The following is a 26,276-nucleotide window of genomic DNA, read 5'->3' as shown; positions in this document are numbered from 1 at the left end:
CACATAAAGATCAAGCTGCACATCTGCTGTGAGGCCTAGGTCCAGTTCATGTCCATCCCTCCTGACCCTCCCTACACCCAACTTCAAACCTCCACACTCCGCTTCTGATCCCCTCTCCCAGCCAGTTCTCTCCCTCCATCTTCCTTCCACGACCAGGTGAGGCTCAAGCCTCCTTGCTTGTGCCCTCCTTCCTGCCCAGCCTCCTTGGGGCTGTGGAGTGTAGCATGGGCATCCTGTATTTTATGGCTAATATCCACTTATAAGTGAATACTTATGGAGCATATTCTTTTGGAACTGTGTTACCTCACTCAGGATGATGTTCTCAAGATCCATCCATTTGCCTGATATATTCATGATGTCTTTGTTTTTTATAGCTGAATATTATTCCAGAAGTATCCCATTATCTAAATGTATGACATTTATTATTATTATTTAAGATTTATCTTTGTTTTATCTTTCACAGTTTCATACATGCATACAATGTATCTTGGTCATACTTATTACCAATTCCTAGTTCCCATCCCTTTCTCTATCTTGTCTTTCTCTTTCTTTTTTGAGACAGGGTCTCTGCATCCCTGGCTAGTCTGGAACTTTCTATGTAGACTAGGCTGGTTTTGACATGGAGATCTGACTCTCAAATGCTGAGATTTAAAGCATGTGCTGTAAGGGTCCGAAAATCGCTGAAGAAAGATCCCAGGCTCAGATAGTATGCAAAAACAAAGAGCGTTAATTCTGCAGAAACAACCAGCATGTGTGGGTCAACCATTCTTTGAAACGGTGAGACCAGATAAAGGCATGCAGGTCTTCTTATAGGGAACCAAGGAATTCTCTAGAATGATTAGGTAATCTAAAATTTCATTGGGGAGTGCTGGGGGGTGTCAGGTGGTCAGTGGTCTGAATTTCCATGTCATGAGCGTTTAGCCATGTGATGAAATAGGGCTGCCCAGCACAGATGTCCTATTCTGAGTTAAGGTATTTCCCCATTTTTGTGGTTGTCTCCAGGCTGTTCTTTGGGAGGGGGTTTTATGTTCTTGTTCTGGATGGAGCTGGTGTCTTTTGACCTAGTTTCTGGGACTTATGGTCTGTTCCTGAAGCTGATGCCTTATGGCCTTTTTTGAAATCAGGTCTGGTCCTCAAAATGGAGCAAATGGAGTCCTTAAATAGGGATGAATGGGTTTATACTGTCCTTTCAGTGCCAACATATTGGATACTTTACTTTTTGAAACAAGGTCTCTCACTGAGCCTGAGGCTCATTACTTGGGCTAGATTGACTAGCCAGTAGACTCCTAGAATCCTGCTCTGCTTCACAAATGTGAACAGCTACCCTTGACTTTCTACATGGGTCTGAACTCAGGCCTCATACTTCTTGTGTAGTGAGCCCTGTACTGATTGAGTCACCTTCTAGGTCTCTATACATTTTATTTTGTTTTTTTTAATTGTTTGTATATGTATCTGTGTACAGTACATATATATGAATGCAGATGCCTACAGAAACCTGAGATATCTGATCCCTTGGAGCTACAGTTACAGGTGGTGTGAGCCGCCTGACGTAGGTGCTGGAAATCAAACTTTGGTCCTCTATAAGTGCAATACATGCTCTTAATCTCTGGGCCATATCTTCAGCCCAAAATTTTGTTTTTTAGGAGTTTTTTTTTTTTAATATAAAAATGTATGATATTATACCATTTCAATATACTCCATACCCAGTGTTCTTAACATTTTACCATATAGTATGTTATACTTGTTGGAGTTAACAAAATAACGTCAATTCATCATTACTTAGGAAAGGTTCATTCTTTGTATTTAGATTGTATTACTTTTCACCCAGTGTCACTCCTCTTTTTTCTCCCTTCCTGTTTGAGCCTTCTATCCAGGAAATCACATGGCATTTGGTCATGCAGTCACATGGTTGTAAATGTGGTTTGGCTGTAACACCTTCTCTTTTGATTTTAATGACCTTTGTGCTTCTTTTTATTATTGTGTGTGCGCGTATGTGTCCAGACATCCATGTGGGGGTCGGGAAGCAACTTTAGGGAGTCAGTCTTCTCCTCTGAATTCTGGGGTTTGAATTCAGGCACGCACAGCTGGTGCTTTTACCCATAGGGCCATCACACTAGCTACACTTAGTGCACTGTTAGTGGGCTCCTTAAAAGTTTGTTCATATATGATACCCAGCATGGAAATTATGAGGTCTTTTGCACTAGGAAATAAGATATATGCTTTTTTACAGTCCTTTGCCTGCTGATTTTGTAGGGAGACCACAGCAAGCACCTCAAAGAAGCCCTGACTGTGAAGATAGTTTAATCTAACATATCTTATCCAAACAGAATTTAGTTCAGCACAAAATAAATAGATTTTTGTAAGGATCAGGGAACAAAGTGACTCTGAAGCTTTCTTAACTTTCTTTTGTGTATGTGTGTGTGGGGCAGGTAATATTCCTCACATTAGTCAATATATGCATTTTTTTATTCTGAACAATTTAGGGTTTGAGCTTGTTTACATTAGGTAAATAAGGTTAATTTTCATCAGTAGCAGGAGTCCCAACTTTTTGAATTTTTTATCCGTTTTGTTTACTTATTTTCTTGTTAATTTACTTTGTCCCTCACAATATAGATAGCCTGGAACTTGCTATCTTGACCAGTCTGGCTTCGAACACACAGAGATCCACCTATCTCTGTCTCTTGAGCACTGGGACTAAATGTGTTTGTTTTTGCTTTTTTTTTTAAGAATTATTTATTAATTTTATGTATATGAGTACAGTATAGCTGTACAGATGGTTGTGAGCCATCATGTAGTTGCTAGGAATTGAACTCAGGACCTCTGCTTGCTCTGGCCCAAAGATTTATTTATTGTTATATGTGAGTACACTGTAGCTGTCTTCAGACACACCAGAAGAGGGCGTCAGATCCCATTACAGATGGTTGTGAGCCACCATGTGGTTGCTGGGAATTGAACTCAGGACCTCTGGAAGAACAGTCAGTGCTCTTAACCACTGAGCCATCTCACCAGCTCTTGTTTTTGCTTTTTGAGGCAGAATCATACTCTGTAAGTCTGGCTGACCTAGACATGGCATGTAGACCTGAGTAGGGTCCACTTGAGTGAGTCCCCTTGCCTCTGCCTTCTGAGGGTACACCCAGCTCTTGTTTCTGCCACTTACATATGAGATATTTTATAACTGAGTTACTCAGTAATCAGCTAGTTACAGTGAATCTGTTTTTCTACTTATTGTTAAATTCTGAGTAAAATATTTGGGAAAATCATAATGACACCTTGACATTCATTGTAATAAACTACTTAAAAATGGAATTGGCCCTGGGAACTGGAGGTAGAGGCAGGTGTCAGACAAGGATGTTGTACTAGGAACTGAGCTTGGGTCCAGTGGAAGCTTGTGCTTGCTCTTGTGCTAAGCCGTGTCCCTAGCCACACAGTGAAGCTTTATTCTGAAGATCATGTGTGTTCTTTGCCAGAACCTAGGGTCAAATGTTATCAGATATTATCAACAAAATAAGCTATACTCAAAAAGACAACTCTTGTGCTGTCTCATTTCATATATAGAATCTAGGGTGTATGAGTGTGTGTGAGAGAGATAAAAGACAAGGAGAGATCTGGGTAAAGGAAGACCGAGGAGATGGCTGGTGCTAATTCGGTCAAGTATGGGATGGACTAGAAAGAAATGCAGTTTTGAAGCCCATTATTTTGTAAATATAATGAATACATACTAATAAAAATTCAAAGAAAAACACCTGAAGAAAAAGACTGGTGCTCGATCTCATAAATGCTAATAAAGTGTGTACTCTAGTTGTTATATTAATTTTTAGCAAATAGGTAGATCAGGGTTTCTTAGAAAAGCCATCAATTAGTAAGTTGTTGCATTCACTTCTTTGTAATCATAGGCCCAAGAGGATGCTGAAAAGCTTCGTTCTGTCGTGATGCCCATGGAGAAGGAAATTGCAACTCTGAAAGATAAACTGACAGAAGCTGAAGACAAGATTAAAGAGCTGGAGGCTTCAAAGGTTGTGCTCTTACCCATCTGCTCCAATGCCAGGAACAAAATTAGAATCACTTAAGACGTGGTGCTGGGAAGTTATTTAGCCTTGCATCTTAAGAATTTTATTTTTTGTTTTAAATTCAGAAAAGCAAAGTGAAAGCAACCCCCCTCTATGGTAATTTGGCCTTTGGCTATTTAAACCCTCAGCGATGATGCCTATTCATGAATGAAGACTGGTGTTCAGTTGCTCATTTTATCCAAGTGAGACTCAACTTCAATTTTCTCTCATTCTTCCCCTCCCCGAACCCTGCTTCTTGGTTTACTGAGACAGAGTTGGTCTCTGTAGCCCTGGCTGTCTTGGAACTCCCTCTGTAGACCAGGCTGGTCTTGAACTCAGAGATGTGCCCACTTCTGCCTCCTGAGTGTTGGAATTAAAGGTGTGCACTACCACTGCCTGGCCTTTTTTCTTTTAACACGTAATCTTTATTGGTTTATTTTTTGTAAGATAGGGTTTCATGTAGCCCAGGATGACCTTGAACTTGCTATGTATTCCATGCCTATTTTATATGGCTCTGAAGATCAGGGCTTTAGGCTGAGAACTCTGACAACTGAACTACATTCCCTGCCTTAGTTTTCTTACTGAGGAAAAGAAGCTGTTTATAGTTGACTATTTCCTTGTCCTAGTTCTGGAGATTTTTTAGAGAGGGTGCACCTCCTATTGACCATGTATACAGCACGGCTGGGATGTGGCTCCTTGGATGTGGATGTGGTGCCTCTTTAGCATGCTCAAGGCCAAGAGATTGATCCTCAGCACTGTATAAACTGAGCATGGTGACTGATGTCTCATAATAGAATGTATAAACAAGAGGACCTGAAGTTCAAGGTCATCTTCAGCTTCATTGTGAGTTTATATCCATCCTGTATTACATGGGTTGCTGCCTTTAAAAAGTCAACTAAAGAAAAAATGAAGTGAAAATATTAATGGGGTGTTAAATATGTCAGTTTTAGTGCTGGAAATTGAACCTAGGGCCTCACTGAAATATGTTAGGCAAGTGCTTCACCGCTGAGGAAATTGTTTAGTAATGAAAGAAAAGAAGAGATTAGAGATGCCGTTAAGTGCTGACACTTGTCTAGTGTGCACGAGGGTCTGGGTTTGATCTTCAGTACTAAAAGTACTTTAAAAAATTGGAATCAGCAAGTTAGCATGGCAGATAAAGTTGCTTGTCTTCCTGCCTGGTGACCTGTGTTTGATCTGTGCTGTCCCCATGATGAAAAGGAGAACTGACCCCCAGAACTTGTCTTTTTATCTGCATGTACCCCAACTCTGCCCCCCTTTAAATAGAAGTGTTTGAAAAATAAATCTGAGAAGAAGAGGTGTAAGAAGAAGAGATGAGTAAAAGAAGGGAACAGGTGGAGTGCTGACTTGCAGCCATGTCCTGTCTGTAAAATTCTTGAACCCATAGTAGGTATTATTCTTGGGCAGGATTGGATTGCTAACAAACCCTGTTAGAGAAGGAAAGTGGCGCACTGTTCATATCTCCATTAGAAGTTATATGGAGTTAATGGTTGGTAGGTGAGGAAGAGACATTTTCTTCAGTGCTATAACCAGTGATGTGGTGCCCATGCTCCCACAAACTCTCACTCTGACTCCTGTGAACAACTTCATCATGGGAAGGAAAAAAAAAAGGCATGAACGTAGACAAGGGACTATGCGGGGAGAAAAGGGTCAACAAGGCTGGAGTGGGACAAAAGGGGGCAATGGAGCAGATGTGATCAAAGGGCAAAGTGTGTATTTATGAAAGAAAGTACCATCATGAAACCCATTATTATGTGTGAATAATATATGCTGATTGTTAACTCATTAAAACAAGACAAGAAACAAATGGAAAAGACTACAAATGTATGAGGAAGGAATGTAGAAATAAATGGAAATGTATTAATATTAGTAACTGTAAGCTAATATATTCTGCAAGATGGTCAGATCAAATTTAGGAATCTAGCACCATGAAGATGACTCAGCAGATAGTGCTTACCACCAAGCCCGACTACCAGAGTTCTATTTCTTGAACCCACACATTGAAAGGAGGGAATGGACTTGTGCAAGCTATCCTCTGACCGCCACATGCTCAAAGCACACGTGTACCCACACACATGCACACACATGTGCGCATGCACATGCAAAAAAACCATTCTATTTTTTATATGACATGTACCTAAACACAAGGTAAGATTGATCATAAGGAAATAAGCCAGACCTGGTGGTTCACACTCCAGTGGCTGGGGTAGGAAAATTGCTGTGAGTTTGAGGTTAGTTTAAGCAACAGAATGAGATCTTGTCTCAATAAACAACAGTAGAGAAGGAAGGGATGCATTAAAATACACTGTCAATTTAACCAAATGAAAACTGATGCAAGCAAGCATAAGATAAGATAGGTTAACATGGGAAAAGAGGAGATACGAGCTAGAGAGATGAACCCAGGTTCGGTTCTCAGCACCTAATGGAAGCTCACAGCCATCTGTAACTCTGCTTCCTAGGGACCTGGTGCCATCTTCTGGTTTCTGGGCACTAGCACCCATAGTATGCATGAATTTATGCAGGCACACACATAGACAAAAAAGTTCCAACAACAAAGAAGATTAGAAATAAAGAGATAATAAGTGTTCAGTAGTCAGTAACTCAGCATTTAGTAATCTGGATAACTTGGTCAGGTTTTTTTATTTTTACTGTCCTTTAGTTGTTTTGCTGTAAAATTAGAATAGGGACGTGAGGGTTCAAAAAGAGAAAAATGTGTGGACAATATGACTGTTTACCTTACAAGGATACACATTCAAATTAGAACATGTTTCAGGTAATGCATGGAGAAGAGCATTATTTCCAGACACACTATGTTTTATTTCAACATTATAATTTATTTATATTTTCCTTCTGTATCTTTTTAAAATAATGTCATAAAGTATCAAATTTCAAAGAATCTGTTATATGGGCCCAATACTCTGATTATATCTGAAGATGGGCTGGAGAGATGACTCAGTGGTTAAGAGCACGGATTGCTCTTCCAAAGGTCCTGAGTTCAATTCCCAACAACCATATGGTGGCTCACAACCATTTGTAATGGGATCAGATGCCCTCTTCTGGTGTGTCACTGCAGTGCACTCATACAAATATAATAAATAAATCTTATAAAAAAAATCTAAAGATTCTGGGAAAAATCACAAAATTCTTAGGATGCTGTAAATATTACATGTGTTGTTTTGCTGTTGTGAGACAGTGACTTATATTAGGGTTGCTTCCAGGAAGAGGGGTGATTTAGTAGTGGCTACACAACTAAAGAAAATGTCTTTTCCTCTTCCAGGAACCACAAACTGCATATAAACCACCAGGGAGGACAAGGACCCTTCATGACAGATGGTGATAGGGTTAATCCTGTGCAGGCAGTCATGCTGCTGCTGCAGCAGCCAGTTCTTGCACTAAGGACTTTTTCACAGCGTTTTCCCACTTCCTCTGGCTCTCACATTCTTTTTATCCCCTCTTCTGCAAGAGGCCTCGAAAGGGAGATAAGATGCACCATTTAGGAGTTTGCATTCAGCATTAACTTTACCTCAGTACTTTGCCCAGTTTTGAGACACAACCTGCCAGAAAGCACCTTAGAAGGAACATTATTCTAAGAGAGTAAACATAAATATTTAGAAGGCAATTTGACAATTACATCATGTCCACTTAGCAAAAGAACATTAATAGTTTTCCCATTAGGGCTTATGACCACCACAGCCATGGTTATGTTTTGCTTGGCTGGTTGGTTGTGTGACACCTGGTGTCAACAACTGAGTGACGGTTTTCTTTCTTCCAGCAGCCTACATAGTGTGTGGAAGATAGCCAACAGGAAGGAAGCTTCCATTTTAGTCCCATCTTGATTTCTTTATAAATCTACAACCAAAGCAAGTGGTGCCTTCAGGTTGGATCTTGACATCTAGTTCTGATAGGAGTTACAGCAGTGGCAAATACTTAGCAGTATACTCTGAAGAGAAAATAAAAACAGTAAAAAGTAATATGGAAGGAAATGCAGAATAGCAGAAATTAGTGAGATAGGAAAATAAAAACTAGAGAATGTCAATAGAAAAAAATCAGGAAAGTGAAAAAAATCAGAAGTGGGGCATGATTCTTGATATAAAAATAGTAGACACTATTAATGTCACACTAATAAATTTGAAAAAAGATTTTAAAAATTCTGATAAATGCTAGTAATTCTAACACCAGGGAAATAGCGGCAATAGGATCATACTGTCAAGATCAGCCTGAACTAGTAAGACATTTTGTAAAACAAGACTAAACAAGTTATTATAAAGGATTATACAGTTTTCCTCAATTTAAAATAGGAAAGCTAAAGTAATAATTATTACAGAATCGGGACCCAAAAATCTTTTTTGGTGTGTGGAATATGCATGCATGTTCCGGTTTGTCTGGTGTATGTGCACTCGGGAGGTGGAGTCAATGAAATCTGTTAGAGGGCAGCTGTAACTTGTGAATTGTAGGACAGCCAGGGTTACATAGAGAAACCAAACAGCATTCAGGCACATCAGGAATCAGGGAACTGCAAATGAAGGGGGTTGTATTTTAGTCTAAAAGGGCTCTCAAGTCTACAGAAGAGATTTGTTGAAGCACTCGTGGTTCAAATGTATAAAACAGTCCAGCAGCTCTCATTGCACTGGGCATTTGTTAACCGTAGGGTCCTTACAGCTCTTGTTGCCTACTTCCTTTGTCTCCTAACACCACCTGCTTTTTTGGGAAGGTACCCTTCACAGTTTGACCTTACCCTGTCTTTTTTGCTTGGAATGTTATAATTGTCCACTTGTGTGAACTTTTTTTCTTAATTATTTTTTATTTTTATTTTTGAGGTGTGTGTGTGAGCAAGTCTTACAACATAGCCCAGGCTAGCCTGAAATTTGCAGCAGTCCTGTCTAAGCCTCCTGAGTGTTAGGATTACAGACATGAATAAGTAAACATATACGCCAATAACCCTCCCCCCGCTCTCTCTCTCTCTCTCTCTCTCTCTCTCTCTCTCTCTCTCTCTCTCTCTCACTCACTCATTCATTCACTCACTGTTTAGCTCTGGCTGTCCTGGAACTTGCTATGTAGACCAGACTGGCCACATGGTTTTCTTTGCTTTTCAGGAGTGCTGGAATTAAAGCCTTCCATGTGGTTTTGGTTTGGGTTGTTAGGGAGTGTAACTCAAGGGTACTCACATGCTATGCTGCTACTTCAGCACCTTCCTAGAGTTAGGAATAACTTTCAAATGTTAGAAATTCATCATTTTTTTTAATTCAAAGAAGAGTGTATTCTAAGAAGTAATACGTAGTAGAATCCATGGTTATAAGTCACCCTTGTTATAGCTGCTGTATTGACTGTGCTAGGTTCACCTGGTAACAGCTATGAAGAGACTGCCTTACAGTGTTCACCTCTCTGTCATGCTGGCTGATTGTCAGCTTCCAGCAAAGCACTTAGCTGGAGTAAATGATCATTTTGGCTTCCGACTTCCGACTTATAGTTTCTGACCACAAGCTGTTTTAAACTGGAGAAAGATGGTTCATGAAAAAGATGTTGGATTTGAAACTAGGTAGGAGCATTTTGAAAAAAAAAAAAAGACCCCAGAAAGTTTCCTATACACGTTGAATTTACATGACAGGATAAAACAAGGGGTACTTTGACCCTATTTTTTTTTAAGTAATATTGCATTTTATTTTTGACTGTGTCTGTTTAGTTATGCGGGCTGTGTTGTTACCAGTCTGAGTATTAAAACAGGAAATATATTATGAAAAGATAGAATTTAAAAATTTTGGGCACTTGCCTTCAAATTTGTATGGTTATTATGAGACTAGTTATCTTTACATCATGACTTCTCTTTTAGAAAAAAGAAATTGCCATGATGTGCATATGGAGGTCAGAGGACAACTTCAGGCAAACGTTGGCTCTTCCTTCTGCTGTGTGGGTTCCCTGGATCAAACTTAGGTCGCTAGTCTTAGGGGCAAGCACATTTATTTTACCTGCTGAGCCATCGCCATGTCTTAACTTCTTTAACTTCTATATGCATTGATCAAAATGAGTCCATTTTATTTGGAATTACCTCCTCAGAAACCAAAGAAAAGTTGTAAGACTATTATGCCATTTTATCTTACCTAAAAGGAGAGTGGGACTGAGGAGATATAATTAGGACTGAACTTCAATCCCTGGAACCTATAGGGGGGAAAACCTGTGTGTGATGGATGTATTAATAATCCCAGCACTAGGGAGAAAGAGATAGGCAGATACTTGTAGCCACCCTACACACTAGGTAAGTTCCAGGTCAGCGACAGACCCTCTGCCAAAAACAGAATAAAATAAAGCTCCCATGTAGCAGGTACATAAGGGAACACTTGTAGTTGTCTGATTTACATACATATGTGTTTTGTGCACCCATGCATATATGTGTATTCTTATACACACACAGGAAAATCATAATTTTGCTGCTGCAAAGGAGAAAGCATATGCATGCATTGCTCTGTGAGTACAAATTTTAGTGTCTTTTTGAGATACATGATATAAAATAGTTACACATAATTTTACATATATATTTAACCTGAAGAATTATGGCTAGCATCTGTCAATGGCTATTTTCTAAATTTGTATTCTATTTTTGTGTTTAAAATATAGCCATTGATATTTACCTTATTTGCCATTCCTACCAGGGTTGTAAAGTTGAGCTTTATACTTTCAGGTTAAGGAACTGAATCATTATCTGGAGGCCGAGAAGTCTTGCAGGACTGATCTGGAGATGTATGTAGCTGTTTTGAACACTCAGAAATCTGTTCTACAGGAAGATGCTGAGAAATTGAGGAAAGAACTGCATGAAGGTAAGTAAATATATGTTGTGTTATCTTTTTACTTTATTTCAGTGATGTAAGTAAAATTCATATTAACAACAGCATCAAGTCCTAAACCACCAATGCAACAGCCTAGTGATTTAATTTAAGCTTTATAGTCAGTTTGAAAGCTGTTGTGAAAGTTGCTAAAGGAATTTGGATTGTTAAGTAGCCTCTCCTTCCACCACTGCGTCAGCAGTAACTTTACGAGGCATGAGCTCTGGGCAGGATGTAATGATGCTTAAAGTGCTTTAGTCTACATGGTATTCAGAGGGAAGTGGATTAGCAAAACTGAGAGTGCAGTAGACAGCCTCTCATGCAGCAAGGCTGTCTTAAGGGGTGGTTTCAATCTCACTAAGGAAGATGTACTTTGTATCTCCACAATTAAAAAAATAGAAGCAACTGGGTGTGGGCATAGTGGCTCACACTTATAACCTTAACACTTGAGAAATTGAAGTAGAGGAATCATTAGTTTGAGACCAGCTTGGGCCACAGAGTATGTCTCTGTCTCAAAAACATACAAGCAAACAAACATGTGTTGGAGAGATGGGTCAGCAGTTAAGAGCACTACTCTTCTTACAGAGGACATCTTGTAGAGGTTGGTGGGCAGCTCATAATTGCCTATAACTCCTGCTCCAGGGTTTCCAGTGTCCTCTTAGACCACTGCATGCACCTGCACTTGTGTACATATAATCATACCCACTTATAAATACATAATTTAAAATTAAAATTACAATACTTTGAAAAATTATTTCTTTTACTTTTTAAGGTCGTAATATAATTGCATAATTTTTCACTTTTTCCCTATAAATGAGCCCTTCTATAAAGCTTATTCTCTTTCAAATTCTGAGGCTCTTTATCCCTCTTTTTTTTTAAACAAACAAGCAAATAAAACTCCTCCAGAACAAACCAAAAGAAAAAAACTACAAAATCAAACACTTGAGATACATAGTACTAACTGCTGCTTCCTCAACACATCAAGTAATAAGGTAAAAGTAGCTCATTTAGCAGTTGCAATTCTGAGGTCCTTAGGAATGTAAGTGAATAAAGACTGAGACTGCTTGCGTATGCCTCTACTCCAAGCACTGGGACCTAGAGGCAGGAAAGTCAGAAGTTCAAGGTCACCTTCAGTTGCTACTTACCAAGTTGGGATCCAGTGCTGGATAGAGACCCATTTTCCCATACCCTCAAAAACATATCTGTAGAAATATACCAAAATATGAAAACAGTTGTAATTTCTGTTGGTAATAGTTGTGGGTATAGTTAGGTTCCTGTGGTCTGTTGCCTACATTTTCTAAAAATAGTACAATAGAAAGAAATAACAAAATTAAGCTAGTGAGTAGTGAAAATGAAGTTGTAACTTTAAAAAAAAAAGAGGCAAACACTTCTGAGCTGAGTCCTCAGCTCCACTTATTTTCGTGTACACATAAATAAATCTATTTGAAATTTTATTAGGAACATGTTTTAGAATATAGGATTTGGTCTGTGCTAGAATCCTATAGTGAACACTGGAAAATAGAGATGTGAACAATTTAGGACTGTATGTGAGTGGGCTTTCCCCTCCAAATAGTTGAAAACTGAAATAATGTATCCCTAAGGAATTGCTACATAAAATGTGAAAATATACCAGTCTCTGAGTAGGGTTTCGATTCCCAGGAAACATCTTTTACTGTGCTTTTGGTGTCAGACACTTACGCTGTCACTGGGGCCCAAAAGAAAGAAGTTTCAATTTGATTAAGATAAATTTAAAATTTGTGTCATAGCCTTTCTAAAATAATCTTTGAGATTACAAAACCTTCTTAATAATATAAGAACTGTGTCAAACAATCATTAAAATGAGGAAGTAAATGAAGTAAATTTTGGTGGTTGGGGTCTTAGTTTGGTGGTAGAGCACTTGCCTAGGAAGCACAATGCCCTGGATTTAGTCCTTAGCTCTGAAAAAACAAGCAATTAAAACAAAAGCCTGGAGTAATTTCTGTACTGATACATAGCACATCAAAAAAGTATCTTGGCATGGATAAGATGGTTCAGTGGCCAAGCCTGATAACCTGAGGATCCATATGGTAGAAGGAGAAAATGACTTCTATACGTTGTTTTCTGACCTCCACATGTAAATAACCTACCACACATACAAAATAACTAGTTAAAATATGGTAAGAAATAAAGAAAAAATAAGAGCGTCTTTTTTTTTAGATTTATTTATTTTATTTATATGAGTACACAGTAGCTATATTCAGACACATCAGAAGAGGGCATCAAATCTCATTACAGATGGTTGTGAGCCACCCTGCGGTTGCTGGGAATTGAACTGAGGGCCTCTAGAAGAGCATCAATACTCTTAATCACTGAGCCATCTCTCCAGCCCAAGAGTGTCTTGAAAAGAGATAAAAATTGAGAAGCAGTGTAATAGTCTAACAGCAAGTTACAGGTCTGTCCAGCAGTCATACCCAGCAGCTGTGGCATAGAGTACCACACAGCTGCCCTGCTGGGAAGTGGATTGAGATGGGACAGGATCACTAACAGAGTGGTCAGTTCTTCTTGTCCTATTAGATAGGTTTCTTCAGAAGATAAAAACCAAAAACCAAAAGATGCAGACAGATCTCAAGGCTAGCCTGGTCTATAGACTGAGTTCCAGGACAGCCAGTCTATACAGAGAAACCCTGTTTTCATAAACCAGAAAACAAATATAGTATATTAAAAAAAAAAATTGCGGCGGGGGGCACTTAAAGAAATACTAGTTTGGCCTGGAGAGATGGCTCAGAGGTTAAGCCACTGACTGCTCTTCTAGAGGTCCTGAGTTCAATTCCCAGCAACCACATGGTGGCTCATAACCATCTGTAATGGGATCTGATGCTCACTTCTGGTGTACACAGCTACAGTGTACTCACATAAACAAAATAAATGAATCTTTAAAAAAAGTTTTGGAGGCAGAAGTTGCCAAGACTTTTCCTGACCTCTTAAGATCTTATTAGCTGGGACTGCAGACTTAGGTCATTATACCCAGCTGTAAGAAGTCATGGTTACATGATGCTTTTAAAATTTATTTTTAATATTTTCATTGTTGTTGCTTTCTTTTTTTTCCCTTGAAGTTATGGAAAATTTTATATAGATATAATAATGGTAGGCATAAAAGTATTCCTAAGTTGGTTGATGTTGTTGCTTTCTGAAGTCAAGTTTTAAGTGTTTTGTGAAGCCTGGAACAGAGCTGTAGACCTCTGGCTACAGCTAAGGGAGTGCAACAAAGTGGTTCAGCAGGTGTGATGGCACACACCAGAGAAGTTCCTAGTCTGCACAGTCAGTCCTGTCCCTTGTCCCCACCCTCCCAGCTAGTTCAGCAAATCAGTGTGCAAGAGACAAAAACAAAATGTGGTACTGGACCTGGGGCAGGCCATAAAGACGTTAGTCTACTAAGGCCATGCTTTGTCATATGAGTTGTGAATTAGCCTTGAAGGCTTTTAAAACATTGTATTTTCTCAATATTAAGTTTGTGCATGGTAATCATGTGTTGTGTCCCTAGAGAACATAGAGGTAGTCTCCATAACTATAATAACACATGTAAGGCCTGTAGTAAAGCAACTACTAACATTTTTTAAAAAATTTATTCAGGTTTTCTAAAACTTACAAAGCACAGAAGTTGTATGTCTGTTCCTAAGGACATAATTGAGGTGACTTTAGTTTTGAGGAGTGGCGTGGGAATAGTTGTCATATTCACTTGTAGATTGATCATTGGTGTCAGTTATAAGGCAAACTCACAGAATAGAATGCTGGCCAGACCTGTAGTAGACCTATGCTGAAGAAATTGCCCACCATTAACATGCAGTGCTTTTGATTGGGGAACTCCTGAACAGTTTGCCATCTCTTGGAGCAAGAACGACAGCAACACAACCAGTTAAAACATACATGGCAGAAGGCCAACGACCAGTTTCTGGAATCTCAGCGTTTGCTGATGAGAGACATGCAGCGAATGGAGATTGTGTTAACTTCGGAACAGCTCCGACAAGTTGAAGAACTAAAGAAGAAAGATCAGGTAAATAGGTTGTTTTTTTTGTTTGTTTTTTTTTTCTCTATGTATTTATGTCTGTGTGTTTTTTGGGAGGGGTGTTTACTTTCGTGCACATTGGAGCCGGGGGCACAGATCCTGTGGAGTTAGCAGTCGGTTGTGAACTTCCTGATGTGGGTGCTCTGCAAGAGCAAGAGGCACTCTGGAATGCTGAGCTCTTCCTCCAGCCCCAACAGTTGTGTCTTAGGTTCCATGGTTAATAGTCGTGCCCCTGTCTGTATTGTTGCACAGTGTGCAGTTGGAAGCTAACCTAAGCTGGGGCAAGATGTCTTGAGACACTTTATTATCATTTATTTAGGATGTTGGGGATCAAACTGAGGGGTTTTGCTCCTGTTAGGTAGGTGTTGCCCCACTGTGCAAAAATCTCTCTTAGTGATTATATTTTTAAAGTCACTTTGAAAAAAACATAGTAGCTACCCAGATGTGGTGGCACACACTTACTTACAGTCCCAGTTGTGGTGGTACACACTTACAGTCCAGACGTGTTGGTACACACAGTCCAGATGTGGTGGCACACACTTACAGTCCCGGCCCTTGGGTTTGCGGTTAGAGAGTGATGGCTCTGAGAGCAGCAAATTCTGCTCAAACCAAGCAAGCCATTGGGAGGACCTTGTCGGCTTTATACATCATCTCATGTGGGCAGAAAGTGACTTAGAAATAACCTTTGGAGACTGAAGAATGCAGCTGTATGTATTTCTGAGAACATTTTCTCAATAGTATGTAGGTCTCTTAGGACTTCTAAGTTTTCAGAGTAGGCCAAATTTGTGGTGATCTTGCTTTAAAAGTCTGATTAAACTATGATAGGGTAGAGCCTGGGAGTAGAAGCCTACACCTGAAATCCCAGCACTTCGGAGGCAAAGAAAGGAGAATCATGATTTCAAGGCCTGCCTAGGGTTAGGTAGTGAGATCCTGTCACACAATCAACCCCACTGAATAATGAGTAATGAAACACTAATACTTTCTTATAGAAAAAGGTGCTTGTTTTAAATACAAAGTGAGGTACTTAAGAGATGGCTCTTTGGTTAAGAGCTGTTGTTGCTCTTGCTAAGGTCTTAGGTTCAATTCTCAGCACCCAGTGGTAGTTCACAACCATCTATCTACTTTTGTTCCAGGGCATCAAATTCCCTGTTCTGATGTGCTCTTCTGACCTATGAGAACACCAACACACATACATACATGTAGGCAAAACACATAAAATGAATAAGTATGAACATATTTTAAAAATACAAATGAAATAATATCAAGTGCTTAAACACACCACTCTTTCCAGTCATTTCACCTATCAGTTTGGTAGTGTCTTCTAAATTAGTTCTGGGTATTTGTGACCATGTAGTTAGTATAACTTGTACATACTTTTGAGTATTATTTTCTACCTTGCTTTTCCATAAGCATTATCTTGGGTTTACTTATATTCCAGTTCTGTCTCGCTCTTGTTAACTGGTAGCAGAGCAACCATGATTGACTTTATCTCCTCTGTAGCGGACATCTAGAGCTACCTCCACTCTTGTGCCTTCTTCCTCTCAGAGAGTGTTAGAACCAGTATTCTCTGGCATAGTGTATATGTATAAAAGTATTTCCCTAGACTAGCTGTTAAAAGTGTTCCTTGCTTTTTTAGGGATTAAAATATTTTAAAATGCTATATATGATGTAGGTTAGATTTTGTTTCTTGGTTTTTAATTTTGTTTTTAAATTCATGCTTAAAGTGTAGATTTTAATCTCATTAAAACAGTCTTTTAAGATGATTGTTGAAGCCCTTTATTGATGCTTACTGTGTTAGGTATCATTGCTCTGAGGCTCTATAAAGCATTTCTCAGCAAACAAAAACTCAGCGAGGCAGGCATTACACAGCCATTCCTTTTGTGGATTAGGAACAAGCGAAGGAAGATGATGGCAGTGCCCACCCCTGAGCAGTCCAGTCTAGAGGTTAATTGCTTGATTACCACCGTTTTGTTCCTGGCTTCACTTTTCATGTGCCTGCCCACATGTGTGTCAGTTTGGTCGGCCCTTTGCTCTTCCACCACGGGTCTCGTCTTCTAGGCCTCTGTCACAAATGCTTCGTTTCTTTCTGGAGCCCTTAGTAGCCTTCTCTTATCCAGTGAACAAATTCATCTTCCTGTCTTTTGAGATTCAGTTCTAGAAGTTCTATCCTTTGGGTTCCCTTTGCTGGCTCTCTTAAATGAAACAAAAGCCAGTTTGTATTTTTCTCCTCCTGCAGGATTCTGTGTGTCCTTTTCTGTGTATTTATGTTTGTTCCTTCTCACTAGACTGGAAAGGTCTGTCTGTCTTTGTTGAGCTGGTTACTATTTGGACTTGAAGCTTCCTTGTGTTTTATGTGTGTCTCTCCTAGCCCATCTTTTCCCTCCCCTCCTGTCCCTCTTTCCTTTCCTTTAGTTTTATGAGATAGAGTCTCACTGTGTAGCACAACCTGGCCTTGAGTTTGTGCCCCCTGACTCAGCCTCCAGGCCGCTGGCATTATAGCTCCCCTTGGTAGTACCAGAGTTGTACATGTTTTCAATGGGAGTATGTCGTCAGAACAACGTTTTCTGTTTTCTGTGGTGAGATAAGATTTATTTTATGTAGTTTTCCTGTTGTGTATTATCTGGAGCAGGGAATTACTTTTCTTTTGTTTGTCTTCCTTTTGTACAGTGTGCTTTCTCAAATGGTCCTTTTTGATTCACTTACTTTGTGTTTATAGTAGTAAAATGTTTCTTATGACCAGAGGCCCTGAATACAGAACAAATAAATCTCGTGTCCAGTTTTTGCTTCTCATAAAGATCTCTGCTCTTGTTTTGAGTGGTAGAAGAACTAAATAATGCTTACATAAACATTACCTGGGTAGCTAAAGGATGCTTTTTCTTCTTAACTTTTAGGAGGAGGATGAACAACAAAGGATCAATAAGAGAAAAGATAACAAGAAAACAGATACTGAAGAAGAAGTAAAGCACACACCAGTAGTGTGTGCTTTAACTCAAGAAGAATCTTCAGCCCCATTATCAAATGAAGAGGTAAAGTGAATCCTTGACTATAGTTATTCTATATGCTGGGTGGGAGAGGCTGTGCTGAGAGACTTTCTGGAGCCCAAGACACAAAGGATCTCAAAAAACTTATAGCTGGGCAGTGGTGGCGCTCACCTTTAATCCCAGCACCCTGGGAGGCAGGCAGGCGGATTTCTGAGTTCAAGGCCAGCCTGGTCTACAGAGTGAGTTCCAGGACAGCCAGGGCTACACAGAGAAACTGTGTCTTGAAAAAAACCAAAACCAAAACCAAAAAAACCCCAAAAAAACAAAAAAAACCCACAACCCAACAACAACAACAAACCCAAACAAACAAAACCTTTTATGCATAAATTCATAATTTTTTTACTTATTTCTTCATCATTCACTTACTTTGTAGGTTAGTGAGGGTATTGATTGCTGTGATTAAACACCAAGACCAAATTTTAGGTCACACTCCAGCATTAAAGGAAGTCAGAGCAGAAACTAGGGGCAGGAACCCATGCAGAGGCCATGGAGGAATGGGCCCTGGCTTGTTCCTGGTGGATTACTCTGGTGCTCTCTTACACAACCAGACCTGCCTGCCCAGAGTTGACACAGCTCACAATGGATTGGGCCCTTGTACATCAGTTAATTAAAAATGTCCACAAGCTTGCCCACAGGCAAATACTCTAGCTGCAGCATCTTTTTTGAATTGAAGGTTCCTCTTCTCAAATGTCTCTAGCTTATGTTGACTTGATAAAATAATAACTAGGGCACCCTGTTTGGGAAGTATGTAGATGAAAATGAGATAAACATCAGCTGTTTTCTGTTGTTGGCAGTTGTTCCTACAACATTTTAACACTATTCGAAACATGCTGAAGTTTTATTTACCATTTAAAATTACTAGATATTTCTTTACTGCTATTTTCAAGTGTCATACATCAGAACAGGTTTCTAAATGATAGGTTTTTTGGTTTTGTTTTGAAGTAGAATTGGAGGATTATTGAATTTTTTTTTAAACAGATTTAAGCACAGAGTTACTAGGAAGGGGTCAGGAAGAGGGATAGGACACATTTAAATGTGGACTTTTCAAGCATTGCCGGATGTCCTTTTACATGTATATGCTATATGTACAATCTTTTATATACATATGCATACATACATACACACACATACACACACATACATATACATATTTAAATGTAGGTGTTTTACCTGCATATATGTCTATATACCATGTGCATGCAGTGCTCACAGAGGCCAAAAGAGGGCATTAGATCCTCTGGAATTGGAATTACAGATGTTTGGGAGATCCCAGTGGGAGCTGGGAATCAAACATAAGCAAGAGTGCTCTGCTGGGCAGCCCCGTCTCCAGCCCAGGTGTCTGTTGTTAATGGGAACTATAAATGCTGCTAAATACTTGCTCTTTTGGTGGGGGAATGACAGCATCTTGCTATGTAGTTCGAGCTGACCTTGCTGTCAAGGTTGTTCCTTCCTCAGCTTCCTGAACATTTGGGTTCATTACAGAAGCTTGCCACTTGTTCAATTCCAGGATTAGGGCATATGTTCTGAGGATAGAAGGTATACTTTGGCAGATTATGTTGAGATTTTGAGGAAGGGTGCAGGTTATGGGAAGGGAAGAACAGAGAGGCCAGAAGTGCAAGTATGTCAGTGCCATGCTTGTGATGTTAGCCCATGCCTGCTGTATGGCAAGGGCCTCTGCGCTGAGTGCACTACTTTAACTTCCCACAGCTGCTGAACCTCAGCATTACAGTCCGACTCTCTTCTCTTTCTTAATTATGGTGGTCAGGTCGCTCTCCTACACAAATCACCACTGACTACTGTAACTACGTCACTGTGTAGAAATTTGTGTAGACTGTTGAAACTGTTTAAAAGAAGAATTTTCTTTTTTAATTTTTTAAAATTGTGTGTGTGGGCAAACTTACGTGTGGATGTGAGAGTTTGTACGTGTGTGCACATACCCACACTGTCCAGAAGACATCAGATCCTTTGGAGCTGGAGTTAAAAGTGGTTTTGAGCTGTCTGACATGGATTCTGGGAACCAAACTCAGGTCCTCTGTAAGAGCAGCAAGTGTTTTTAACCATTGGGCCTTTTTTTTTTTTCAGCTTCATGAAAGTGTTTATTTTGTTTTTTACAAACATATTTATTTTAGTATGGGAGGGTCTGGGGACACCTCAGCATACATGTAGAGGTCAGATGACTGGGTTTTTTTCCTCTCATTTTGTGGGACCTGGGGATTTGAACTAAGGTCTTTGGGCATGGTGGCAAGTACTTTTACCCAATGACCTATTTCTTTTGGCCAGAAAGAATGACCAATAGCTTGCTGGTCATTCTCTTGTGCCAAACTGTCCTCCTCACTTGTTGGTTCCTTCATGTGGAATGCTTGCCTTCCTCTTCCTGGTTATTAAAATTCTCCGTTCATCCTTCATAGCTCATGCCAATGTTCCCTCTTCATAGAGGAAATAACTTGTATACCTGGTGCCTTTGGGGCAAAACTTAAGGTTACCCCTTTCCCAGTTGAGTGGCCCTTCTGGCTTTACCTCTTGTTCTTCACTACAATTAAGCCTGACTGCTTGTGATTCATACTTGTAAGTCCTGTTTGTGTCATCCCTATTGCTACAGCTCATTGATTCTCACTTATCATGTGTAAGGCCCTGTGTCTGATACCCAGCATTGGAAAGGTGAGATTTTGATCGTACACACGTCCCTAACTTTCACCTCCTTTCCCAGCTGGTGAACTTGCAGTTCAGTTGACTATATTTGCCTAACAGGCATCTTGTTTCTGTGTAGTTTACAGAATTACTGCGAGCCATGTGCAGTGCAGTCTCTGGTGGCTCATATTTTCATCTTTCTTGACACTAAAAAATTTTTTTTTAATTTTTTAAAAATTCTGTCAGACACTGAAAAGTGTGATGCCAGTGTTTTTTTGTATATTTTTGTTGTTTGTTCTAGAGCACTCACCAAAGGCTGCTTGGCTGGTGTTGCTCTGCATTTTTAATACTTAGAATCCCGGGAGAATGTCTGTACTTTTGTGTTCAGCAGATATTACATGGCATTTGCATCATGCAGTAATGTACCAAGCAATGTTTAAAGAACAGGAAGGAGAGTGTGTCACTTATAAAGAAGTATTTTTCTATCGCTTCTCGGCCTTTTGGCTAAGATCAAGTGTAGTATCTGTTCTTATCAGTTTAAGAAGTATTTTTCTTATTTTTGTTTCTGTTTTTAATAGCTTTCTCCTACCATGCCTTTCCCAACCTTTAAAATCTATTTTAGACCTTCTGCTGGGGATGCACTCAGTGGGAGAGTGCTTTGTCAGCATGCATGAGGATCTAGGTTCAGTTCTCTGTAACCCTCACCCCCACTCAGTTTGTGTGTGTGTGTGTGTGTGTGTGTGTGTGTGTGTGTGTGAGAGAGAGAGAGAGAGAGAGAGAGAGAGAGAGAGAGAGAGAGAGAGAGAGAATATGAATGTTTCTACTTTCAGATCTGATACTTTGCATTTTCAGTGTTGAATATAATTGTCTTGTGTTCAGATCCATGATAATTTAATTTGGCTGGGAATTAAAATCAATATGGAATACTTTGGAGACAGATTTATTGCTAAGGACATTTAATATTTTTAAACAATCTTATATCATCTTAATTTTTTATTTAGAATATGCTTTTTCACTATGAAAGGAATAGGAAAATATGGAACATCTGTGAAGTGCAGGAAGGGTTTTACAAATAAAAATAGTTTTTTTTTTACCACCTACAGACAACAGTCTCTAGTGTTTTGTCAATCTCCTATTTCTGTATTTTTTCCCAGGATAAGATAAATATATTCCCACTTATTTTGCTTGTTTATTGTGCTTTATTTTGTTTGAGACACACCTTTATGTAGCCCAGGCTAGCCTTGAGTTTCTGAGCTTCCTGCCTCTATTTTCTATGTGATGCAATTATAGGTATATGTCTTCATGCCTGACTGGTACCTTGCAAATACACTCTATATTGTACTGCATGTTTATGAGCATTCCTACTTGCTAAAATCTCCTTGAAGGTTTTGTCACCCTTAAATTTTTTAACCCATTTAATAGAATTTTAATATAAATGTACCGTAATCTCTTTGGCCATTTCCCTGTACTTTGTGACCAGGTTTTAATTTCTGAGGTGGCTGACAGTCTGAGGAACAGTGTCTTTGGAACAGTTTGCAATTACATTTTCCTGTCTTTTTTTTTTTTTTTTCTCAAGCACAGTATTGTGCCACTGCTGTGCATTGCTGTCACATGCTTTTCCTAGAAATGAGAGCCATGACATGCCGCGCAGGCGCAGAGAGAAACTCAGGACTGGCTAGTTAGAATAATTATGGCAGCCTTTGGGTCATAGGAATGGCTTTAATTGTTTGGCATCTACCTGTTCCTGGGTGATTTGGAGCAGGGGAAGTAATGGCTTGGTGAAAACTGGATAAAGGATGTGGTTGGGGTTATAGATCTGAAACTACTGGGTCTACATGTGATGAGTGACTGTAAGCAGGCAGTAGTTAGTGCTAGGGTGCAGTCTTCTGCCTAGCTAGCAAGGACTCCAGGATGCCCAAACATGATAAACTATAGAATAAACATGATTAACATACTGCTTATCAAGTTGGTTATTTTTTACTGATATAAGTGTTTTCATTAAATAACACTATAATGTTATATATAATTTCCCTTGTACAAAAAATCATTGTAATGTGTCTGGAGGAGCAGCCAATGCTCTTAACTGAGAAGCCATCTCTCTAGCCCAAACTAATATTTCTTTATGTGGCCATTAAAATTCTTCTCTCTATTCTCCAATGTCTTTATGTAACTATAACATGTGTGATCATTGTAGTTTTTTAAATTAAATTTATTTTATTATATTATTTTGTGTATGTGGGTATTTTGCCTGCATATGTATCTGTATACCATGTGTGTGTAATGTTGGATTCCTTTGGGACTGGAGTTGAAATACATTTGTGAGCCAACATGTGGGTGCTTGGAACTAAACCTGGGTCTTCTGGAAGACCAGACTCTGCTCTAACCATTGAGCTATCTCTTCAGCCCCATTTGTTAGGGTTTTTAAGTTTCCTTCTTTCTTTCTTTCTTTTTTTTTTTGTTTGTTTGTTTGTTTTTTTGTTTGTTTTTTGATACAGGGTTTCTCTGTATATCCCTGGCTGTCCTGGAACTCACTCTGTAGACCAGGCTGGCCTCGAACTCAGAAATCTGCCTGCCTCTGCTTCCCAAGTGCTGGGATTACAGGCATGCGCCACCACGCCCGGCTTTTTTCTTTCTTTTTTTAATTAGATATTTTCTTTATTTACATTTCAAATGTTATCCCCTTTTCTGGTTTCCCCTCCGAAAACCCCTTATCCCATCCCTCCTCCCCCTACTCACTAACCCACCCACTCCTGCTTCCCTGTCCTGTCATTCCCTTATACTGGGGCAACGAGCCTTCACAGGACCAAGAGCCTCTCCTTTCATTGTTGTCCCACAAGGCTGTCCTCTGCTGCATATGGGCTGGAGCCATGGTCCCTCCATGTGTACTCTTTGGTTGGTGGTTTAGTCCCTGGGACTTGTAGGGTTACTGGTTGGTTCATATTGTTGTTCTTCCTATGAGACTGCAAAACCCTTCAGCTCCTTGGGTCCTTTCTTTAGCTCCTCCATTGGGGACCCTGTGCTCAGGCCATTGATTGGCTGTAAGCATCCGCTTCTGTATTTGTCAGGCACTGGCAGAGCCTCTCAGGAGACAGCTATATCAGGCTCCAGTCAGCAAGCACTTGTTGACATACACATTAGCGGCTGTGTTTGGTAACTGTATATGGGATGGGTCCCCAGATAGGGCAGTCTCTGGGTGGCCTTTCCTTCAGTCTCTGCTCCACACTTTGTCTCTGTATCTCCTCCTACAGGTATATTGTTCCCCCTTCTAAGAAGGACTGAAGTATCCACACTTTGGTCTTCCTTCCTCTTGAGCTTCACTTAAGTATACTATCATATCATCTGCAAATAGTGATACTTTGACTTCTTTCCAATTTGTATCCCTTTGACCTCCTTTTGTTGTCTAATTGCTCTAACTTCAAGTACTATATTAAACAGGTAGGGAGAGAGTGGCCAGCCTTATCTAGGCCCTTATTTTAGTGGGATTGCTTCTAGTTTTCTCCTTTTATTTTGATGTTGGCTGCTGGTGTGCTCTATTGCTTTTACTATGTTTAGTATGGGCTTGAATTCCTGACCTTTCCAAAACTATTATGAAGAGGTGTTTGATATTGTCAAATGCTTTCTCAGCATCTAATGAAATGATCATGTGGTTTTTTTCCTTTGAGTTTGTTTATATAGTGGATTACGTTGAAGGATTTCTGTATATTGAACCATCCCTGCATCCCTGGGATGAAGTCTACTTGATCAAGATGGATTATTGTTTTGATGTGTTCTTGCATACAGTTTGCGAGAATTTCATTGAGTATTTTTGCATCAATATACATAAGGGAAATTAGTCTGAAGTTCTCTTTATTTGTTGGGTCTTTGTGTGGCTTCATAGTTGGTTAGTGTTCCTTCTGTTTCTATAATTTGTGGAATAATTTGAAGAGTATTGGTATTAGGTCTTCTTTGAAGGTCTGGTAGAACTCTGCACTAAACCCATCTGGTCCGGCTTTTTTTTTTTTTTTCTTTTTTTTTTTTGGTTGGGAGACTATTAATGACTGCTTATATTTCTTTAGGGGTTATGGAACTGTTTAGATGGTTTATCTGACTGATCCTGATTTAACTTTGGTACCTGTTATCTGTCTAGAAAATTGGCCATTTCATCCAGATTTTCTAATTTTGTTGAGTATAGGCTTTTGTAGTAGGGTTTGATGAATTTTTGGATTTCCTCAGTTTCTGTTGTTATGTCTCCCTTTTCATTTCTGATTTTGTTGATTTGGTTACTGTCTCTGTACCCTTAGGTTAGTTTGGCTAAGGGTTTATGTATCTTGTAGATTTTCTCAAAGAATCTTCTCCTGGTTTTGTTGATTCTTTGTATAGTTCTTTTTGTTTCTTCTTGGTTGATTTCAGCCCTGAGTTTGATTATTTCCTGCCATCTACTCCTCTTGGGTATGCTTGCTTCTTTTTGTTCTAGAGCCTTCAGATGTGTTGTCAAGCTGCTAGTGTATGCTCTCTCCAGTTTCTTTTTGGAGGTACTCAGAGCTATGAGTTTTCCTCTTAGCACTGCTTTCATTGTGACCCATAAGTTTGGGTATGTTGTGGCTTAATTTCCATTAAATTCTAAAATTTCTTTTCTTTTTTTTTTCTTTTCTTTTCTTTTCTTTTCTCTTTTCTCTTTTCTTTTCTCTTCTTTTCTCCTTTCCTTTCCTTTTCCTTTTCCTTTTCTGTTTCCGTTTCCTTTTCCTTTCCTTTCTCTTTCCTTTCTCTTTCCTTTCTCTTTCCTTTCTCTTTCCTTCTTTCTCTTTCCTGACCAAGTTATCATTGAATAGAGCATTGTTCAGCTTCCATGTATATGTGGGCTTTCTAATATTTTTGTTGTTATTGAAGACCGTGGTGATGTGATAGGATGTATGGGATTATTTCAGTCTTCTCATATCTGTTGAGGCCTGTTTTGTGATCGATTAGATGGTCAATTTTTGAGAAGGTATCATGAGGTGCTGAGAAGAAGGTGTATTCTTTTGTTTTAGGATAAAATATTCTATAGATATCTGTTAAATCCATTTGGTCCATAACTTGTTAGTTTCACTGTGTCTCTGTTTAGTTTCTGTTTCCATGATCTGTCCCTTGATAAGAGTGGGGTGTTGAAGTCTCCCACTATTATTGTGTGAGGTGCAATGTGTGCTTTGAGCTTTAGTTTAGTTTAGTGTTTCTTTTATGAATGTGGGTGCCCTTATATTTGGAACATAGATATTCAGAATTGAGAGTTCTTGATAGATTGTTTTGAGTATGAAGTTTTCTTCCTTATCTTTTTTGATAACTTTAGGTTGCAAGTCGATTTTATTCGATATTAGAATGGCAACTCCAGCTTGTTTCTTGGGATCATTTGCTTCGAAAATTGTTTTCCAGCTTTTTACTCTGAAGTAGTCTTTGTCACTAAGGTGGGTTTCCTGTTTACAGCAAAATATTGGGTCCTGTTTACGTATCCAGTCTGTTGATCTATGTCTTTTTATTGGGGAATTGAGTCCATTGATATTAAGAGATATTAAGGAAAAGTGATTGTTGCTTCCTTTTATTTTTGTTATTAGAGGTGGAATTATGTTTATGGGGCTATTTTATTTTTTTGGTTTGTTGAAAGAAGATTATTTTCTTGCTTCTTTCTAAGGTGTAGTTTGCCTCTTTTTGTTGGGAGTTTTCCATTTATTATCCT

At 39.2% G+C, this 26,276-nt stretch overlaps 1 protein-coding gene and 1 pseudogene across 2 annotated transcripts in view; both read left to right on the top strand.

Annotated features, from left to right (window-relative positions):
* Rabep1 (rabaptin, RAB GTPase binding effector protein 1) overlaps positions 1 to 26,276 on the top strand; it is a 102,685-nt gene that overhangs the window by 42,892 nt on the left and 33,517 nt on the right. For both annotated transcript variants that reach the window (XM_052196655.1, XM_052196654.1), the window contains 4 exons: positions 3,894 to 4,013; positions 10,738 to 10,873; positions 14,731 to 14,909; positions 17,813 to 17,947. In XM_052196655.1, coding sequence (XP_052052615.1) covers positions 3,894 to 4,013; positions 10,738 to 10,873; positions 14,731 to 14,909; positions 17,813 to 17,947 — 570 coding nt within the window. The remainder of the gene's footprint in view (positions 1 to 3,893; positions 4,014 to 10,737; positions 10,874 to 14,730; positions 14,910 to 17,812; positions 17,948 to 26,276) is intronic.
* Positions 21,075 to 21,252, top strand: LOC127695744 (uncharacterized; annotated as a pseudogene).

The sequence above is a fragment of the Apodemus sylvaticus genome, chromosome 10, assembly GCF_947179515.1.
Source record: "Apodemus sylvaticus chromosome 10, mApoSyl1.1, whole genome shotgun sequence".
Taxonomy (NCBI): domain Eukaryota; kingdom Metazoa; phylum Chordata; class Mammalia; order Rodentia; family Muridae; genus Apodemus; species Apodemus sylvaticus.
Note: the sequence above shows the minus strand (reverse complement) of the source record. Positions and strands in the feature narration are given on the sequence as shown.